The sequence below is a fragment of the Silene latifolia genome, chromosome Y, assembly GCF_048544455.1.
Source record: "Silene latifolia isolate original U9 population chromosome Y, ASM4854445v1, whole genome shotgun sequence".
Taxonomy (NCBI): domain Eukaryota; kingdom Viridiplantae; phylum Streptophyta; class Magnoliopsida; order Caryophyllales; family Caryophyllaceae; genus Silene; species Silene latifolia.
This window is the reverse complement of record NC_133538.1, coordinates 163,845,804-163,866,060: the sequence shown is the minus strand read 5'-3', so window position 1 is coordinate 163,866,060 and position 20,257 is coordinate 163,845,804. Positions and strand designations below refer to the sequence as shown.

Below are 20,257 nucleotides of genomic sequence, written 5' to 3'. Positions count from 1 at the left end.
TATCACTTGGTCGAAGCGATGATTCCAACTCCTTGATGCTTGCTTAAGTCCATAAATGGAACGCTTAAGCTTGCACACTTTCTTAGGATGTCTTTGGATCGATGAACCCTTCGGGTTGTACCATGTACAACTCTTCCTCCAAAAGCCGTTTAAGAAGGCGGTTTTCACGTCCATTTGCCAAATTTCATAGTCATGAAAAGCGGCAATCGCTAAGATAATCCGAATGGAACGCAAAGATAACTACGGGTGCAAAAATCTCATCGTAGTGCAAACCTGGCACTTGGGTGAAACCTTTTGCAACTAGTCGTGCTTTGTAGATATCTTGCTGACCTTCCACGGATTGCTTTATCTTGTAAAGCCATTTGCATTGAAGGGGACGAACCTTAGCGGATAAGTCAACAAGATCCCATACGTTGTTCTCATACATGGAGTCCATCTCGGATTGCATGGCCTCAAGCCATAACTTTGAGTCGAATGGTCATGGCACCTTTATAGGTTGCGGGTTCACTACTCGTTAAGAGTAGAACGTCATCTATGTCATGTTCCTCGACCATACCGATGTATCTGTCCGGAGGAAAAGAGACTCTTCCCGACCTCCTAGGTTCCTCGGGAATGTTCACGCAAAGGGATTGAAGGAATAGGTTCCTCCAATGGTTGCTCGGTGTTTGGTTCGGGAATCTCCGACAGGTCGAAGGTTCTATCACTCTTTGCATTCTCGAGAAATTCCTTCTCTAAGAATGTCGCACTAGCCGCAACAAAAACACGTTGTTCGGTTGGCGAATAGAAGTAATGACCACGTGTTCCTTTAGGATAACCTATAAAGTATGTCTTGACCGATCGCGGGCCGAGCTTATCTTTAGGTCTCCACTTGACATAAGCCTCGCAGCCCCAAACCCGTATAAAGGACAAGTTAGGGACCGTTCCCTTCCATAGTTCATATGGAGTCTTGTCAATGACTTTAGACGGACTTGATTTAAGTATTAGAGCGGTGACAATAGAGCATAACCCCATAATGAATCGGTAAAACCGTGTGACTCATCATGGATCGAACCATATCAAGTAGTGTTCGATTTCTCCGTTCGGACACACCATTCAACCGAGGTGTTCGGTGGAGTTAGCGTAGGGCAATCCACGGTCCTTTAGGTGTTGATCAAACTCGTGAGAAAGATACTCGCCACCACGATCCGAACGCAGTGTTTTAATCTTTCTACCTAATAGGTTCTGTACCCTATTTTGGTATTCCTTGAATTTCTCAAAGGATTCACTTTTGTGCTTCATTAAGTAGACATAGCCATATCTACTCAAATCGTCCGTGAAAGTGATGAAATACCTATAGCCTTCTCGTGCGGTGATTGACATAGGACCACATACATCCGTGTGTATGAGCCCTAATAGGTCGGCAGCGCGCATTCCAACACCTTTGAAGGAAATCCGAGTCATCTTACCGATGAGACATGATTCACACGTGCCAAATGATTGAAAATCAAAGGCCGAGATAGCTCCATGTTTGATGAGAGCATTTGTTTTTACGCGTTTCTCATTAATGTGTCCCATACGGCGGTGCCATAGATACGTTTGATCTTTGTCACCAACCTTTAACTTTTTATTCATTACGTGTAATATTTCCGAGGTCTGATCTAAAACATAAATTCCGTTCATGGAAAGCGCCTTGCCGTAAATCATATCGTGTAATGAGAAAATGCAAGCATTGTTTTCTATTACAAATGAAAAACCAAGTTTATCAAGCGTTAAACTGAAATAATGTTTTTGGAAAGACTAGGAACATAATAGCAATCATATAATGATAACTCAAATCCGCTTGGAAGCTGGATCACATATGTCCCCTTTGAGATGGCAGCTACTCTTGCTCCATTCCCAACACGCAGGTCCACCTCACCCTTTACGAGGGGTTCGATGTTTCGGAGCCCCTGCACATGATTACACAGATGAGAACCACAACCAGTATCAAGTACCCAAGTTCCGTAACTTGCGTGGTTAATCTCAATCATATGAATAAAAGTAGAAGAGAGAGAAGACATACCAACAGGGTTTAACACGACCGCCTTTAAGTCCTCATGATAAACAGGACATGTGCGTCTCAATGCCCGATCTTGTGGCAATGATGGCATTCCATGTTTTCACTCTTTGTCATGCCTGATGAGTTACTCGCCTCACCAGGACCACTCTTCCCTGAACCCGACTTCTTGAACTTCGCCTTACCTACTGTTAGGTTTGCCGGAGCTTTGCCCTTACCTTTCCCTTTGTTTGACACAACGAGAACATCTTGTTTCGAACTCCCCATTGAACTTCATGTCCTTCTCGGTCATGTACGAGGAGGGAGTGCAATTCATGGGGAGTTTTCTTCAAATCATTCATATAGTAATTCGCTCTGAATTGCGAATAACCATCGTGGAGTGAGTGAAGAATACGGTCGATAACAATATTCTCGATGTTACGGTTAAAGGTCTCGGTTTCTCGACATTCTCAATCATCTTTGAGAATGTGTGGGCTAACCGGTTGGCCCTTTCGGAGTTTCGCATCAAAGAAGCGAGTGGTATGCTCATAGGTCACGATTCTCGGTGCTTTCGAGAATTCCTTAGTGAGCGTGGTGAAAATCTTGTTTGCACCATGGGCTATGAAGCGTTTATGCAAATTGGGTTCCATTGCAAAAATAAGTACGTTCTTTACCGCACCCGCTTCTAAAGCGAAATCGTTATACTTGTCGATCTCGTTTATTCCGGTAGTGGGGCCTGGGTTTAACGGCATGGGCTCAGCAGATATCCGAGCTTTCCGTCGGCAGCGGCAAAGCATTCCGTAATGCCGCCTCCCGGTCCGCGAAGTTGGATCCGTCATTCTTCGATCGAGTAGACCGATTCATCCGACTCATGAAGATCCTAAGCCAGGACTCACGGTCCAATGTGGCACTTGGCATTGGGTTATCACTTGAACCAACCATTTGTTGTTTAGCAGTTTAATACGTGATCTACACTGAAAAGAAGGAAAAACAAAACGAAATAAGCAACTCATCGAGGTGATTTAAGTCTATTTTAAAATTCATTTTAAACATGTAGACTCTTGCACTTGCATAATTGATCTCCCTCAAGAATGATACAAGTGATCCCAAGACTCAATTTCGATGAAATTGATAAGCCAACTGTTTAGCTAATTCTTAGGAAGAACTCTTGGTCGATAGATTTACGTAAATCCTATCTATAGTCCACCATGATCACAGGATCGTACGAGTGACCATAGTGTTGAGATAAAATAGGTCAATTGGTTCCAACTTACCCGACGTAGAAGGGGTCATAGTATGCCTACCGACGAAGAAGGGACTCATTGGAGTTTGACCTATAAAGACCGTTCTCAATTTTAGTTTATACGAGGAAGATCCCATCAACTAAATTATAATTCATTTTAAGTGAACGAATAACTAGCGTCTGTCGTGAATGAATTTATTTGGATGATGGCTTAAAACGTGTGACATGAGAATGTCAATGAAAACTAACTCGTGACCTCTATATGTGTCAGTTTTCATGCAATAAATTATAGGTGGTTTGGTTTTTTTAGGCGGAATATGATGCAAATAATCGTTGCGAAAAATAAATAAAGGAATGCAATACGTAAATAAAAATTTCCTAGTGTGGCCTATCCTAGTATAAGAACAAAATACAACTTTGGAATCCACCGTTGGACCCGAAAAGCTTGTCTTGATGTTCCATCTTGAATCCAAGTAGCGGAGTGAGCATCTGGTCTCCATCTTTGGTCTTCTCAAAAAATTACAATTTAAAATTACAAATATAAACCTATTTACATTCTAATTAAAACTGTAATTACAAGTGAAAAATCCAAAACGGAGATGCGAGATCTCAAAATACAACCAAGACCGTGTTCCATCATTACGGTAACACGTTCTACTAAGGCCACACTAAGTTACAATCAATTGTAAAAATTAAATACGTAATAAAAAGGCATTCACGGCATTCATAATTAACGAAAATAAAAATGCATCAACTAAAAACAAATTCATTCGTGACATAATTCCGTAATTATGTTAAATTTATCCAAACCACCTTTTAATGATTAAAATTCATGTGATAAAACCGCTTCTATCATTTAATTTTAATCCATTACAATCCGTCATTTTAAAGACGCTTTAAAACAACTATATGGTACGTGAGTGAACCGATTCACTATTAAGCGAGTGTACTATATCCGTATAAAGTACATATAGAAGCCAAAAGAAAATTTAAATCAAAAGAAACAAATTTTCAAAGCTGTTAAAGATGAAATCCCTCGATCCAGGGACACAAGTGCTCGATCGAGGAACAAAAGGGCTCGATCGTGAATCGCAAGTCGATCGAGGGGTATCTAATCGGGAGTACTCGATCGACTAACTCGTAGGTCGATCGAGTACCTATATCAACAAATCTGCTCGATCGAGTACGAGGACAACTCGATCGAAAGCGGAGAAGGGTTTTGAGCGGTCGATCGAGTACAAAGAAGGACTCGATCGAGCAAAAAGGTTTTGAGGCAGGGTCGATCGAGTACATCGGGGACTCGATCGAGCAAAAAATATCTGAGAAAAGCCACTCGATCGATTGAAAACTTGGTCGATCGAGTGCAAAAGTCTCTGGAAAATTCAAAACCCTCGTGAAAACATATTTCAAGACAAAATCAATTGCAAATTCGATCAAAAAAGCATTAAAACAAATTTGACAATTGACAAAACATGACATATTGTTATAATCTCTGTATAAAACAACAATATGCAAAAACCAAATCGAAAAATCATGAAATTACCGTGTAATACATGACACGGTTTAAAAAAAATCATTAGTGTATACTAGGCACGGTTTTCAAAGCGAGAAAATCATCGTTTCAAAAACGTTTTATGAAAAACACATGAAAAATTCACGTGGCCTCGCTCTGATACCACTTGTGGGTTAATATCCGTATACTACCCCTTAAATTGCAGGACTATAACATAAATTTAGACATGCGAATATTGTCATAAAACATAAAAACAATAGAAACGATAAGGAACAAGAAATAACCTCGGGTCCTTTAAATTGTGGCGTAAAAGAAGTAAATCAAAACAGATTTCCTCCTAATCGTTACACCCAAGACTTTGTCCGAGATATGCCCTTGTGCTAGTACAGTGTTCTCCGATTGCCTTGCAATATAGGGAGAACTGATGTGAGTTTTGTCGAGATGAGAGATCTCGGTTTTCGTAGGAGAATGCTCTTCAAAACCCTAGTTTTTCTCGCAAATGAAATTGTCTAGGTCAAAAGGAGAGGGAGTCTCTCCTTTTGTTTGGTTCGGCCGGACCGAGTGCATGCATGGGGAAGTGGGCTTCCACTTCCTCTTAATTTTAGCTCGAGGTCCAGTTCGCCAAATGCTAAAATGTATATGACGGGTTTATATTATAAACTGTTATCGGTTATCGGAAATTAAGGCATCAGCTAATAATACGGGTTAGCTGAATTATTAATTCGTGTCCGACAAAGCAGTATTGTATAATTATATTCAATATACATTTAATTAAATATAAATCGTTTATATTTAATTTTACGAATTAACTGATTAATTCGCCATAGCCCATGATATTTAATCCGTATTAAATATAATATCTCAACATCACATATTTGACTAATTACTAGTCAAATAACTCGGACTAACTGGTTAGTCAATTTTGGCATCTACATGACTGTATTTCCATACTGTCACGTCTCTCAAACGTATCCTATAGGTGTGACTTTTAGGGACCAGTTGATCACCGCCATCTGTATGACAATAACGTCAAACTTATCTAGCAAGCCAACCGTTATTGATAAACGTGGATCAACTGATAATAATACCAAAGTATGCCCTTTGATCCTTTTAGAGGTTTATAAGTCCTTGCACTAACTGTTAAGGACACCAACCCCAACATAAGGCTCATGCTCTTGAATTGCAGTAGCTAGAGATCCCAGATAATTAGACCTAAAATCATCTAAAGAACTCAAGACACTAGTTTGAAAAATAGTTGCTTGAACATTGCTAACAGATCTTGTAGGATATCCTGGCAGTTTAACCTAGTAACCTTGGAACCAGGTAGTTAACTGCCTTGGCCTTGTAGATCTTCTAATAGCACAATTATTATCATTCTGTGCGGAAGTCTCAGGTGCAGATGACTGAACCACTCTGACAGTCTCAGGAGGCTATTGTGAGACAACATCTTCAATGCTACCAAAAACTGGAGCACTAGTTGACTCTGGTTGTTGGGAGCCACGAACAAGAAGACTAGAAGTTGCTGGGTTAACCAGCTCAGTAGTAGTAATGAGGAGATCGTCATGTCTCTTATCCTTTGAGTAAGGAAAAATCTTTTCTTGAAAAATGACATCTCGACTAACAAAAATTTTGTGATGAACCAGGTCATACAGTTTGTATCCTTTTTGGTTATGGGGATAGCCAATAAAGATACAATGTCTGGCCTTAGCACCAAATTTATTTGTGAAAGTTGGTGGCATAGTTGCATAACAACTACATTCAGTTGCTTAGCCAAGACACAAGTATGACAGTGCAAATCTTGTTTTATTCCAACAGAACATTCAGTTGCAAATTTGATCTTGTCAAAAGACATGTGTCCTAATCTTGTATGAATTAAATCTATATTATCAGATACTGTAGAAAAGGCTATAGCTTTATCAGTAAGCTTATTTGCTTCAGGCAATACATGTTTCTGAACTTTATTAACAACTAGAAGTTTAACCAAATTAATCAAACTAGTACTGGAATCATTCTACAATGGTTTAAAAATCCTGTAAAGATCCCCAATTCTTTTTCCCTTAGCAACAATTTTCTTAGTTGAAATGTCCTGAAACACGCAACCATGAGCAGTAAACATAACAGTTAACTTATTATCATCAAGCATTTTACTGACAGATAATAAATTTTGCTTAAAATCAGGTATAAGAAACACATGTACCAAAGATATATCATCTGTCAGCTTAACAGTTCCCATTTTGTAAACTAATTTCACACTACCATCAGGTAGGCCAACTTTTACTGGTGTTTTAAACTCATGTATATCAGATAAAAGCTTCAGATCATATGTCATATGATCTGATGCTTCAGTATCCACTATCCAGTCAAGCATATACTCAGATTTATGTGCAGTAAAAACATGAGACTGGATAGGGCACTTACCTGCAAAATTGGCAGAAGAAAGATGAGGTTGTTGATCAGATATTTTCATGAGAACCTGATCAACAAAAGAACGATTCCATCCAAAACATCAGCATTCAAGACCCCAACAGCACTAGAACTGGTTCCAGCAGCATTAAGACCAGAATGAGCAGCAAGATCCAAAGAATCATCATCTAATGGTGAATCAAAACCCATAACATCTGCAGAATTAGAAGTCTTCCTTGACTGACTGTTCTTGGCACGAGACACTTTACTCTTGCCCTTCTTGTCACCAGGAAACTCTCTGATTAGGAAACAATGATCAGGATTATGACCTGTTTTATTACAGTGTGGACATTTGACCAACCCAGAACAAGTTTCTTTTGTATAACCATCCCTATTACATTGATCACAATGCTTAACCACAATAGCACCATGATTCTGCGAGAATTGACCACCCCTCTTCTGATTAGGCTGCTTAAAGCTGGCATATGCATTGGATTCAGTCAAAGTAGCTACATAATCAGTTATCTGCTTCTGCCTTTCTATTTTCTACAGAAGTCCTAGAACCTTATTGATTGGGGGTAATGGATCCATAGAAAGAACCTCAGTCCTAATGTTATCATACCCGTGATTCAGATTCATCAAGAACTGTATGAGCTTAGCATTACTCTCCCTCTCAACCATCTTTTTCATCAAGGTGCAAGAACAAAGATCAATTTTCCCACAACTACAAACAGGCATTGGATCCAAGCAGTCCAAAGTTTCCCAAAGATTCTTCAATTTTCCATAATATTCAATTAAAGAAATATTATCCTGGACTACATCCCCCAATTCCTTAGTCAACTGATAAACTTCCAAAGCATTAGCTTGACCAAATCTTTCCAACAACTCACCCCAAAGTTCCTTTGAAGACCTTACATATTTAAGATTTTCCTTTAAAGACTTTTCCAAAGAATTTGAAATCCAACGTAATATCATATAATCACACCTTAACCACTGATTGAATCTTTTGTCAGATGTAGGTGGTCTAGGACAGGTCCCATCAATAAAGCCAACTTTATTTTTAGCTGCTAATGACATAAGAACCTCCCTTTTCCACCCCATGAAGTCATGTCCATCAAAAGGTAAGGTAGATAATGATGCAGTTGATTGATCAGCAGTAGACAAGAATAACGGATCATCATAGTAATCATAAGTTGCAGAATCAGAATTACTAGATGAATCAGGCATGATTGTAATCAACTACCCAGAAATTGATGAAGATAAAAAAGAAGAGAAGAAAGACAGAAACGAAGAACAACAACAGATGAATGCGGAAGCGAGATTATACCTATTTCTTGATTATTACCAGGCAAGAAATAGATCAGAAGTAACCCAGAATCTCAATATTGAACGATGATACCATGTTCAAACCCAGATTATGTGATACTGATGTCGATGAATTGTATGTAGTATGTATGTAAGTATGAAAGTAAGCGATAGAATATTAGAGAGAGATGAGAAGAAGAAGAAGAATTGTATTGATTATAATTTCGTAATGAACTGTATACAATGAGCAGTTGTATTTATAGCTCAGTCTGTAACAGACTTCTAACAGATTTACTAACCCAGGTTATAACTAACTTCAGTCCTAACTATCATATAGTTAACTAACTTTAGTTAACTCTAACAAGTAAATGTGCTCAAAAACTTTATACTAAAGCAGAACTCAAAAATTTTAAAATAAAACTCAGAAAATAAATAATAAGAGGTACTACCTTAGATGTAAAGTCTATAAACTGGTAGTCTATTGTTTAATCAAGGAAAAATTACAAATAACCACCATGTCTTTGTATTGTTTTACAAATTACCACCACGTATTTGCGTTTTTACAAATAACACCCAAACTTCAATGTATATTCCCCAATCACCACCGTATTTTTACATCGAGTATTGTTTTTCTTATTTTTCGACTTGTTTAGTGACGAGTTACACAAAATACCAAAACTACCCTTAATGCTTGAGAGTAAAACGTATCATGCTTGATAATTCCACCAATGCTCCTTATCAAGCCCATTCAAGCTTCCCTTGTACCCCCATTATCCCCAATTCACTTTTGACACAATACTACATACATCACCACCCTTCTTTGCCTAATTATTTAAACACCCTATTTCCATTTTGCTACCTTAATCATGTCGAATCACCTACAAAATAATTACCTCTTTCACCCTCACACATCAAAAAAGGAAGAAGCAATCAAAAGTTCAAGTGTAGAGGAGTTTTGTTGGAAAAATGGTGGAGTATGTTGAGGTATCATTGATGGATAATTGAGATGATTTATTTTATCCATGATTTGTGCTTGGTACACCATGATAATATCAAGTGAAAGAGAGGAAGCGGAGGATGTAAGGTGTGAATCTTTGAGCTCATCATTGAGAGTCGAGGTTGTTGGTGGTGTAAGTTAGTGAGCTTGTGAGATGGAGTTGAACTTGTTCTAACTTGACGAGAAAGAGGGTGCCTTAAGTCATTTCATTGAGGATTGATTATGATGCTCACCTTCACTTTGAGGACAAAGTGAAAAACAAAGTGTGGGGTGGGCATGAGTTGGAAAATTGTAATATATTGTATATATTTAATTTCATGCATTGTAATTCAATTTGAAAAAAAAGAGAGAGAGAGAAAAAGGAAAAAAAAAACAAGAAAAACCCGGCTAGGATAAAAACTTGAAAGGGCATCCTAGGCAAAAATGGGAAAATGGCCGAGGTCGGAGTGAAACCCCGAAAGAGAGCTCCGGGCAAAAAGAAGAAATGAGTGCGAGCCACGAGAGTAGAAGTGAGGAAAATGCTAAACCGGAAACCCGAAAGGGCGGTTTAGGCAAAATGAGAGAGCTAGGAAAAGAAAAATGACGTAATATTGATTTCTTGTCACATATTTCACTACTTCCTACATGGTGTTGGTGACATAAGAGGAGGAGTCAAAGAAGGTTGGAAGGGTAGGTTAGAAGTGTGCCAAAGCTAGTAGGGGGATTTGGAGGCCTATCTTATGACTAGCACTTGATGCATTTGGTGTTTGAGTTGTTTGGATGATGTCATTGTTGTTGTATGACTTGTCATGGATTGTGTTGAAGTATTTTTGGAGGATTTGAGGTTGTCTAATTATTGAGTTTAGAGGTGTTTGATGCTAGATAATCTTGTGTTTCAAATGGATGGAGTGATAAGAGGGAGAAATAAGGAGGATGTTATGTTGGATTATGAAAATGAGATTGAATTGGTGGAACTTAGGATCATCTTCGATGAGGGAAGACATAAGGAGGGCGCGTGAGTGAAGAGCGTTCATTATGGAGGCTTTGGTTCACTTACTTTTGTGATGATGTTGTAACGAAATAGTGATCATGTTGATAATGTGATGAGGGAGACATAAATAAGATAAGTTGTGAGATAAGAGGGATGGATCGATTGAGCGTACCCATACTTATTTTGTGAGCCTTTTGTTGATTGATTGGTTCTATAATAGTTTGCTCGGGACGAGCAAAGGCTTAAGTATGGGGTATTTGATAGGCTCATATATTGTAATACTACGGTTTTATGAGTCTCTGGGTACTCTATCGAGTGGGCCTTACTCTGTCGAGTAAGGGTGTTTTACGATTTAAAACATTTTCTGACCTGTTGGGTACTCAATCGAGTAACCTCGATACTTGATCGAGTAGGCGGCACTCGATCGAGTATGTCAGCTACTCGATCGAGTAGCCAGTTTCGGGGGGATGATTTGTCGGGTTTTGTTAATAATGCCATTTAATATATAATCACTTCCGTCACTTTCTTAATACACTTTTACAAACCTAATTACTTTCAAAAGAGAAAACAATCTACGTTCTTCGCATCAATCGCATTATTGGCAAATCCCGGAGCTTGGAAGGTCGGAATTCGTCTTTCTTTATACCTTTGTAATCCTTGCGTCGAGGGTAAGATCTACGTACTGTTTTTATGGTATTTTATCAAAGTTAGTTAAACCCTAATTTGGGGATTTGGGGGTTTTGTTGTATTTATTGTTTGGTAGTAATTGTATGATTGTATGTTAGGAGGAAGATTCGTAGAAAAGGCCTTTTGATAACAGCTGTTGAGATCGTCTGACTGCGTTGCTTTCCAGGTAGGGTTTCCCTACTCAGTATTAGTCCCATAATATGTTGGTGGTGATTTGTGTTTGTTGATTGTTATCATACAAGTATTGTGACGGTTGTTGGTGTTGATTGTTGTTTAGTAGTTATGATTGTTGTATCTGTCTGTGTTCTTCGAGGCGCGTCCCTGGCAGAGTAGAGTCACTTGCGGGAGTGGCTTCACGCCCATTATTCGCCTTCTGTGGAACCCGCCACAGAAGGGATGTGCATATTAAGGAATTTGGGTTTATCGCTCAACGAAGATGAGCGGGGATTAGGTGGGAATGGCTGCGGTCCCCCACTGGAGGCGTGGAGTGACCTGTTGCGATGAGCACTCTCTGGCAGGGCTACACACTTTAGTGTGTAGTCAGTATTGTGAAGTTGGGAATGGAGTTCGGAGTATATCTGTGACGATTGAGCTGTGTTGTTTGTTGTGTTGTTGGATTATATAAATTGTGTGATTAGTAATGACCTCGTTTATTGTTTTAAAAAACTGTGGTGATCCATTCGGGGATGGTGAGCAGTTGTTGAGCAGGTATGAGTCGAGTTACATGGGATAGCTGGGATATGCCACTTTCAGATGATAGAGTCTTCCGCTGTAGTCTGAGTAGTTTATTAATCATTTTATTTAGTAGAGCAGACAGTTGGTTCTGAGAACATTTAACCGTATTTTGGTATTTGGTTTTGGATTGTAATCTTTCACTTAACTTTATACTATTTAAATACTGTTTCGTTATTGTCTTATGATTATCATTGCCTCGGGCAACCGGCATGGTAGCATCTTTATACCTGAGTGGTCCTGGTAAGGCACTTGGAGTATGGGGGTGTTACAAAATGGTATCTGAGCGACGATCCTGAAACCTGTAACCAATGAATCTAATGAATATAGGGAGTCAATTAAAATGAACCCGGGGTAAAGGTTGTAGGAGCTAATGCAAAGGCTTGGGAGACGTCCTAAAGTCGCGAACTCGCCCTACAATTTTGAATCGGTCACCTGGGGGGGTATATGTCAAGGTCATATGTGGTGTTTGTTAGCTTGTATGTGAATGTGACGATATATGTTGAGAATTGATGGATGTTGGGAGTAGAAGAATTATATTGTGACTGAAAAGTTAGTGAGGTATATATATATGTTGTTTGTATAAGAAGCATGATGGTTGTTTATTATGTGGCATTTGATAACATGAAATAGTTGTTTTGATGATTGAATGAGGAGTTGTGTAGAATCGCATGCGTAGTAAGATTATAATGTTGAGTTTATAAAGTTGTATAGTATGTTGGGATATGAGAGGTAACATGCGGGTAGTATATACAAGTCAGCATGACTCGATCGAGTAGGGGGTACTCGATCGAGTAGGTGAGGTACTCGGTCGAGTGGGTCTGACTCGATCGAGTGGGTATTTGACATTTTTATAACCAGAATCGTGTTTTTGGGTACTTGATCGAGTACATAGGGCACTCGATCGAGTAGGGCGTCACTCGATCGAGTGGCTGTGCTACTCGGTCGAGTATGTTAGAGATCAGAAGATCTGTTTTGGGTCTGAAGTTGGGGCACTCGATTGAGTATGGTGGGCACTCGATCGAGTAGCCTCTACTCGATCGAGTAGGTTTAGGCACTCGATCGAGTGTGTTCTGGGCAGTCTATTTTCGTGTTTTGGGGTTATAGTGCGTATGTTTATATCTACTCTTTATTATATAGTTTCAAGATGCCGCCCAAGAAAAACGCTTTGTATGCGAGAGCTGAGAACATGAACATTGACGATGTAGTTAAGATGTTGAAGCATCAAGATGCTCTTACTGAGGCCTTAAAGAGAGTGGGAAAGGATAAGGAGGTTGATCACTCTAAGATCAGCCTTTATATAGCGAGGTTTAACCCAAAAGAGTACAAGGGGAACGGGGAGCCAAATCTTCTTGACAACTGGCATCGTGAGATGGAAAACATACTGGACCTGGTACACTGTCCCGATGAGATGAGGGTAGAACAAGCTGCGTTCTACTTGGGGGAAGCAGCTGGTGAGTGGTGGGACAAGGTGAAAGTGAGTGCTAGAGAGATGTATATGAAGCAGGGCTTACCTGCTATACATTGGGAAGAGTTTCGGAGGGCTATGAGGAAAGAGTTTGTACCTGAGCATGTGAGGAGTAAGCTGAGGGAGTAGTTTGATGGGTTTAGGATGACATTTGATATGTCAATTGCTGAGTACTACAAGCAGTTTAATGAGAAGTCTAGGTATGCTGAGGACATGGGTTTGAGTGAGGAGAACCTAGCGCTGAGATTTGAGAGGGGGTTGACCCCCAAGATCATGGACAAGTTACCTGTGGGAGTCCTTACTGGTGTTAAGGAAGGGTATGAGAGTTCTGGGAGAGCTGAGAGGTTGGTGGAGATGGCTCAGGAGAGAGTAGTTGAGAAAAGAAAGGCTGAGAGTGAAGGTGGTGGGCAATTTAGCCAACAGAAAGGCAACCACAATCAGGCTAGAGCGTTTTCTTCTGGGTTAGGGTTCAGTACTGGGGCTTCCTTTGGGCGTGGTCGTATGAGTGGTAGTGGTAGTTGGGGGCTGACCTGCTATGGCTGTGGTGGTGTAGGCCACAAGAGGCATGAGTGCATGAGTGTACCTGGAGCTTTTTAGAGATCAGCTCAGGGGAGCTATTCTCAGGTGCCGGCACAGAGTTATGCGAGCAATAGACCGTCTGGGTCATGGTCTAACCGGGGAGGTCAGAGCTACCAGGGTGGAGGTAACCGCAATGCCGTTAATTCCTATCAGAAACCAGCTATGAACAACAACAACAATCAGGGGTCGGGTGCTAAGCCGACCACATCACCAAGATCTTGTCGGGGAGGTGGGAGAAGACCAAATGGGAAAGCTGTTCATGATGGACAAGAAAGCAGCTGAGGACGATGCACATGTTATCACTGGTACTTTTCTTGTTAACGGTATTCATACCTTTGTTTTGTTTCATTCGAGGGCATCTCAGTCGTTTGTATCTTCGAGTCATGTTAAACGGTTGGGTTGGGAAAGTACAAAGCTAAGATAGACTGTCATCAAAAGAAAGTGTCTTTGAGAGGTCCTAAGGGTGTTAGTGTGTCTTTTCGTGGGTTTGTGGTCAAACCAAAAGTTAAGTTGATTGCAGCTGTGACCTTGAAGTCCTATCTGAGGAAGGGATACCCTTTGATCTTGTGCCATATGAGGGATGATCGGATAGAGAGTCCGACGGTTGATCAGATACCAGTGGTGGGTGAGTTTGCAGATGTCTTTCCAGAGGAGATTCCGGGGTTGCCACCGAAGAGGGAGATAGATTTCACGGTTGAGTTGAAACCGAGGACGGGGCCAATCTCTAAGGCACCATACCGGATGGGTCCTAAAGAGATGGAGGAGCTCAGGAAACAGTTAGATGATTTGATAGAGAAGGGATACATTAGACCTAGTGTATCACTGTGGGGAGCACCAGTTCTTTTTGTGAAGAAGAAAGATGGGAGTTTGTGGTTGTGCATAGACTACAGGGAGCTGAACCGAGTGACGGTGAAGAACAAGTATCCTTTGCCAAGGATAGATGACCTGTTTGATCAGTTGAGTGGTGCATCATACTTTTCCAAGATTGATTTGAGGTTGGGGTACCATCAAGTGAAGATTAGAGAGGTGGACATACCAAAGACAACTTTCACGTCGAGGTATGGCCACTATGTGACAACTTTGATGAGGAAAGAGAACAGGTTTCGTTGGAATGAGAGTTGTGAGACGGCGTTCCAAACATTAAATGAGAGTTTTACCACAGCTCCTAACTTAGCATTGCCTGAAGGGATCGAGAACTTTGAGGTTTATACAGATACCTCAAAGAATGGGTTGGGATGTGTGTTGATGCAGAGCGGGAAGGTGATTGCCTATGCTTCTAGGCAATTGAAGCCTTATGAGGAGAACTATCTTACACATGATCTAGAGTTGGGTGCAGTGGTGTTTGCTCTTAAGATTTGGAGACATTACCTTTATTGGGCGATCTTTAAGGTATTTTCGGATCACAAGAGTCTCAAGTACATCTTCACTCAAAAGGAGTTGAACATGAGACATAGGAGGTCGATGGAGCTGATTGGCGATTATGACATGGATATTATCTACCATGAAGAGAAAGCCAATGTTGTTGCAGATGCTTTGAGTAGGAAGAGTGTACTTTCTTTGTGTACAGCTCTATCTTTGATGAGGTTGAGAGATGAGGTGGGGAGGTTTGGGATACATATGATGCAGAGAGGGGATGCCATGGGAGATTTGACAGTGCAACCTGATCTTTATGACGATATTCGAGGAAAACAGGCGTTGGATCCTAAGATAGTTGAGTGGAGAGCTGGAGTAGAGAAAGGGACAGTGTCTCGATTCTCTATTCATATAGATGGTAGTTTGAGGTTTGATGGTAGGTGGTGTGTCCCTAATGATGAGGAGCTGAAAAAGATAATCCTGACAGAGGCACATTGTACACCGTATTCGGTACAATCCGGTGGTGACAAGTGTCAAGGATTTAAAGAACACGTTCGGTGGCCTGGGATGAAGAAAGAAACAGCTGAGTTTGTGGCCCGTTGTTTGACATGCCAGAGAGTTAAAGGGGAACAGCGATGACCACAAGGTAAGATTCAGTCTTTAGAGGTACCTGAGTGGAAGTGGGAATCCATTTCTATGGATTTTATCGTGGGTTTGCCAAAGAGTCAACAAGGTAACAATATGATATGGGTAATAGTAGATCGACTGACCAAGTCAGCTCACTTTGTGCCAATGAAAGATACATGGACTAAGGCACAATTAGCTATGGCTTATCGGAAGAATGTGCTAAAGCTACATGGAGTCCCTAAGGACATAGTATCAGAGAGAGATGCGAGATTTATCTCAAGGTTTTGGAAAGAGTTGCAGGAATCTTTGGGAACAACTTTGAAGATGAGTACGGCATTTCATCCTGCGACAGACGGTCAAACTGAGAGAACGATCAAGACTCTTGAGGATATTTAGCGAGCTTGTGTGATGGACTTTGGTGGTAACTGGGAAAAGAGGTTAGATTTGATAGAGTTTTCTTACAACAACAGCTATCACACTAGTATTGGTATGGCACCGTTCGAGGCCTTATATGGGAGGAGATGTTGGAGTCCTATTTGTTGGGACGACGGTGTTAGAAATTAATAATCTCATTAATTTACATATTCATATATGAAACAATTTATTTAACCATAAAATAAATTTTAAATCTTATGCATGCAAACATAAATAAGATAAGAGAAGAAATCATTGTTCTTACTATATGATTTCGGTTTTATGGGCACCAACAAGATCTTCTTCTTGTTAGTTCTTGATCTTTCCAATAACTGATGAACATCCATGACTTCAAAATAGAAGCCCTCCAATAAGTAGCACCCAAGACTATCCCAAAATCCCACAAACTAACATGTACTAGATATTTGTAATGTGGTTTACATTAAAATTGATTACTAATACTCATATACTACTACTAGTATTATTAGTGTTTGATTTGTAAAAATTTGATTCATAAAACTTGATTTTATGAAGAACAAGAGAGAGAAGGTTGTTGGGTTTTCATAAAACATGAGAGAATGAATTATGGAGAAAAATCTCTCTATATTTCTCTTCAAAAACCGGTGGGATTAAGTGGTTATGGACCATTTTTCTTTTTTCTTTTTGTCTTCACAAGACAAATTGTGTAAGCCTTTGTCCATAGTCATGTCACTATCAAGTGTCATAGACAAATGAATAAGACAAAACTTCTAAAATTTGCCCACCAATTTCGGTTTTGATGTGTAATATGGAGTCCATTTTATTTTTGTCAATTGTACAATTTTATTTCATGTGACATGTGACATGTCTTATGTCATGTTTTAATTTAAAATGCATATTTAACAAATTAAATATCATTTACAAATTAAATAAATCACATTTAACAAATTAACTAGTAATTCAAAATTACTTTCTCATAAAATGGTCATTTAAATACTAGTTACTATAATTCACAACATCTTGTAATTATAACTAACTTATCATTCTCATCTCGCGTGTTTCGCAAACACCGATTAATTTTAGTAATATAACTTCTTAAATCACTAAATAAAATCTTATTTAATCACATTATAGTAAGATGTCATTTTCTCTCTTATGATAATAATTTGTTCAATTTTAAGGAATTAATTAATCTGTATCGACATACAATTGATTAACCTTTTTCAATTAAGGGAATCGTCCTTTAGGTGTGGCCTCAAGGGATCAACTGATCACCGCCGTCGTACAACAGTAATGTCAAACTCTAGCCAGTCAATCATTACCGATATGTGTGGACCAGTTGACTATATATGTTATGTATCATCCCTTTCGTATTCTTGATATGAGATTTAAATATGTGATCAATATGATCGACAATTGTGATCGCATTATTGTCGGGGACACTTACTCCAACAATCTCCCACTTGTCCTCGACAAGTGTGCGTCACCAATTCTCTTGTCCTATTACTATCTCCCATTCAATGCAAGGTGTCTTTCGGGTCGTACTTGAAAGTGATCATATCGAGAGTGGTTTCCTCGATCTGGAGAATAACTGATTGACCGGAATTTTCTACCATAGAAACCTTCCGAGCGTGGCCACGCATTTCCAGTTCATTACTCCTCGAGTGGCCCTGAGATATTGTTTTAACCCAGACAAGGGGGTGGACAATTCCTATCGCACTATTCCCTTCAACTAGCCACAGCCATCATAACCCAAAATATGCCAATTTGACCCCATTTACGAAGGTCGTAGTAACATAAATCAAAGCTTATCTGAAACTGTGCCATCTTAGGTGAATAGTCTTTAGTCAAAAGAATCGACTCATTAGAATACTATAGTAGCTCTCGCCACGACCAGGCTATATAAATTTGCCAGAACTCTATAAGCGGTCACTGCCCGACAAAGTGTTCCTAACAGTCTGCCTATGTGATCGACTAGTCATCTCACATGACTGTATGTCACTGAACTTGCCATCAATCGCATCACACTCTAGTCACTTCAAGACGTCACCTCATACAAGTGACTATGGGCGAATACTATGTTAATCCGGGGTCACTTTAACGGGGTTCAATATCGTCATACAACCCGTTTGGATGTAACAAAGTATAATAAAATAGTTTTAAAATAAAACTCGAACGACAAATGCGATTATCACATATGAATAGTCAATGCCTGATTATTATTACATATTCTATAATCTAATTTGATCTTGTATGTAGTTGTTCATCTCAATTCAATTGAAATGTCATGACTCATCATGTTAAGCCTATGAGAAGGCTTTGGTTAGTAGGTTTTATCAACTTCTTGTACCTTACTCAACCTTACTACATACTCGTTTTCCTTTGTAATGTATACATTTGCATTACAAAACTTTTTGAGTACGTGTCGAGACCCAATCAAGACATAGGCCCTCTAGCCTTAGAATAGCTCCCACTGTTTTCACAGTGTGCAGGACTCATCCTTCTTGCACATCTCATAATTGCAAGTGTACTCAATTTCCGTTGTAAATATTTCTCATTGTTCTTTATTGCCTAGAACGATTCTAGAAAATCTATTTCTTAGATAACATAGCCACAATGGTATCTTAACCATCCTAATGTGTTTTGATTATGGTTTTGTCAGAAACCATGCGCAATCTCAATTGTCAATTGTGATTTGTGTAACACCCTTACACAAAATTGCTTCAAAAACACTTTGCATTACATCTTTAATGCTTCTGCAAGCACTTAAGGGTAATCTTTATGGCTTACTTGGTAACTATTACTTAAATTCGATTTGCAACAATTCATCATACTCAAAGTATCTGAAGTGTTATACATCATTTCCTATTTAATTGATTCGGCAGCGGAAGCAAATGGAATCAATCAAATATGTTCAATTCTATTGAACTAGTCGTGAATCTTATCAACATAAGACTCCTTATTTGAAGCTAATATCATGTGGATTTATCTCCATAAATCCGGATATTAAAGATGTACTATATTTCTCCAAAGTCTTAAATCATTCACAATGATCAATATGTCATCCACATATAAGACTAAAATTTCCGTAACTCCCACTAAACTTCATGTATAAACACAACTTCTCGACTTATCGGGAAAATTTTCATACCATGATCAAATAATTGATTCCAACTCATTGATGTCCTACTCAAGACCCTCTATTAAGTTTCACATTAACTTAGGATGACAAGAATCTACAAAACTCAAGACATGTATTGAATACATTCCTTCTAATTGAAGAAGTGGGTTTTAGATTCACTCTCTATATGTATATCATCATAATGAAACACAATCCCTAAAAGATCCAAATAGACTTAAGCATTTCAACTAGTGCAAAACCCTTTGCCACTAATCAGTCTTTGATATCTAACAATTCACTTGGAATTAATTTCTGATTTTCATGGCTCTAAGCCTTCTATTGAGTTGTGACTTAAACACTCTCATGTAAGTCATATGTTCATTACTTTTCAGAAGTAACTTCGATCAAACAATTTCTTTGTAAGTTGTAAGCTCTTTACTTTCTTAAAAGTAACATAGATTCATCATCTTCAACAAGTGATGAATTTAACCTCCTAGGTTTTGAAGAAACAACGTTTTACACAAAACGTCTCATGTAGCCAGGAAAGACCAGTTTCTTGCGACATAACATTCTTTGTGGCTCCTGAATAATTTCTCCCACTCTGTCTTCTAGAAATAAACTTGTATTTTAGAAAGACAGCTTCACGAGCCACAATCCCGTTGTACTCGTGATTATAGTAAGGAAAAATGAGCATTTGTTTCTTTTGAAAACTTACAAACATGGTACCCTACCATTTCATATATCATATGATTCGTTTTAGATTTAGTGGAAAAATAATTTTGACAAAATGATAAAAACCCAAAGAGGATCAAGTAACTCAAAGTAACTTGATTGAAGTCCAAACCATATTGA

General features: G+C 39.1%; 1 protein-coding gene across 1 annotated transcript; it reads right to left on the bottom strand.

The window, feature by feature from the left end:
* Positions 1 to 6,200: 6,200 nt before the first annotated feature.
* Positions 6,201 to 8,400, bottom strand: LOC141629323 (uncharacterized). Its single transcript, XM_074442342.1, has 5 exons — positions 7,796 to 8,400; positions 7,291 to 7,651; positions 6,866 to 7,243; positions 6,464 to 6,781; positions 6,201 to 6,344 (listed from the first exon to the last, which is right to left on the bottom strand). The coding sequence occupies exons 1-5, from the start codon at positions 8,398 to 8,400 to the stop codon at positions 6,201 to 6,203; spliced, it is 1,806 nt and encodes a 601-aa protein (XP_074298443.1).
* Between the last annotated feature and the right edge of the window lie 11,857 nt (positions 8,401 to 20,257).

Coding starts and splice junctions, on each gene's coding strand:
- LOC141629323 (XM_074442342.1), bottom strand. CDS start 8,400: ATGCCTGATTCATCTAGTAATTCTGATTCTGCAACTTATGATTACTAT. Junction 7,652..7,795: donor TTGATGAATCTGAATCACGG/GTATGATAACAT, acceptor TGCATATGCCAG/CTTTAAGCAGCCTAATCAGA. Junction 6,345..6,463: donor TGGTGCTAAGGCCAGACATT/GTATCTTTATTG, acceptor CCTTACTCAAAG/GATAAGAGACATGACGATCT.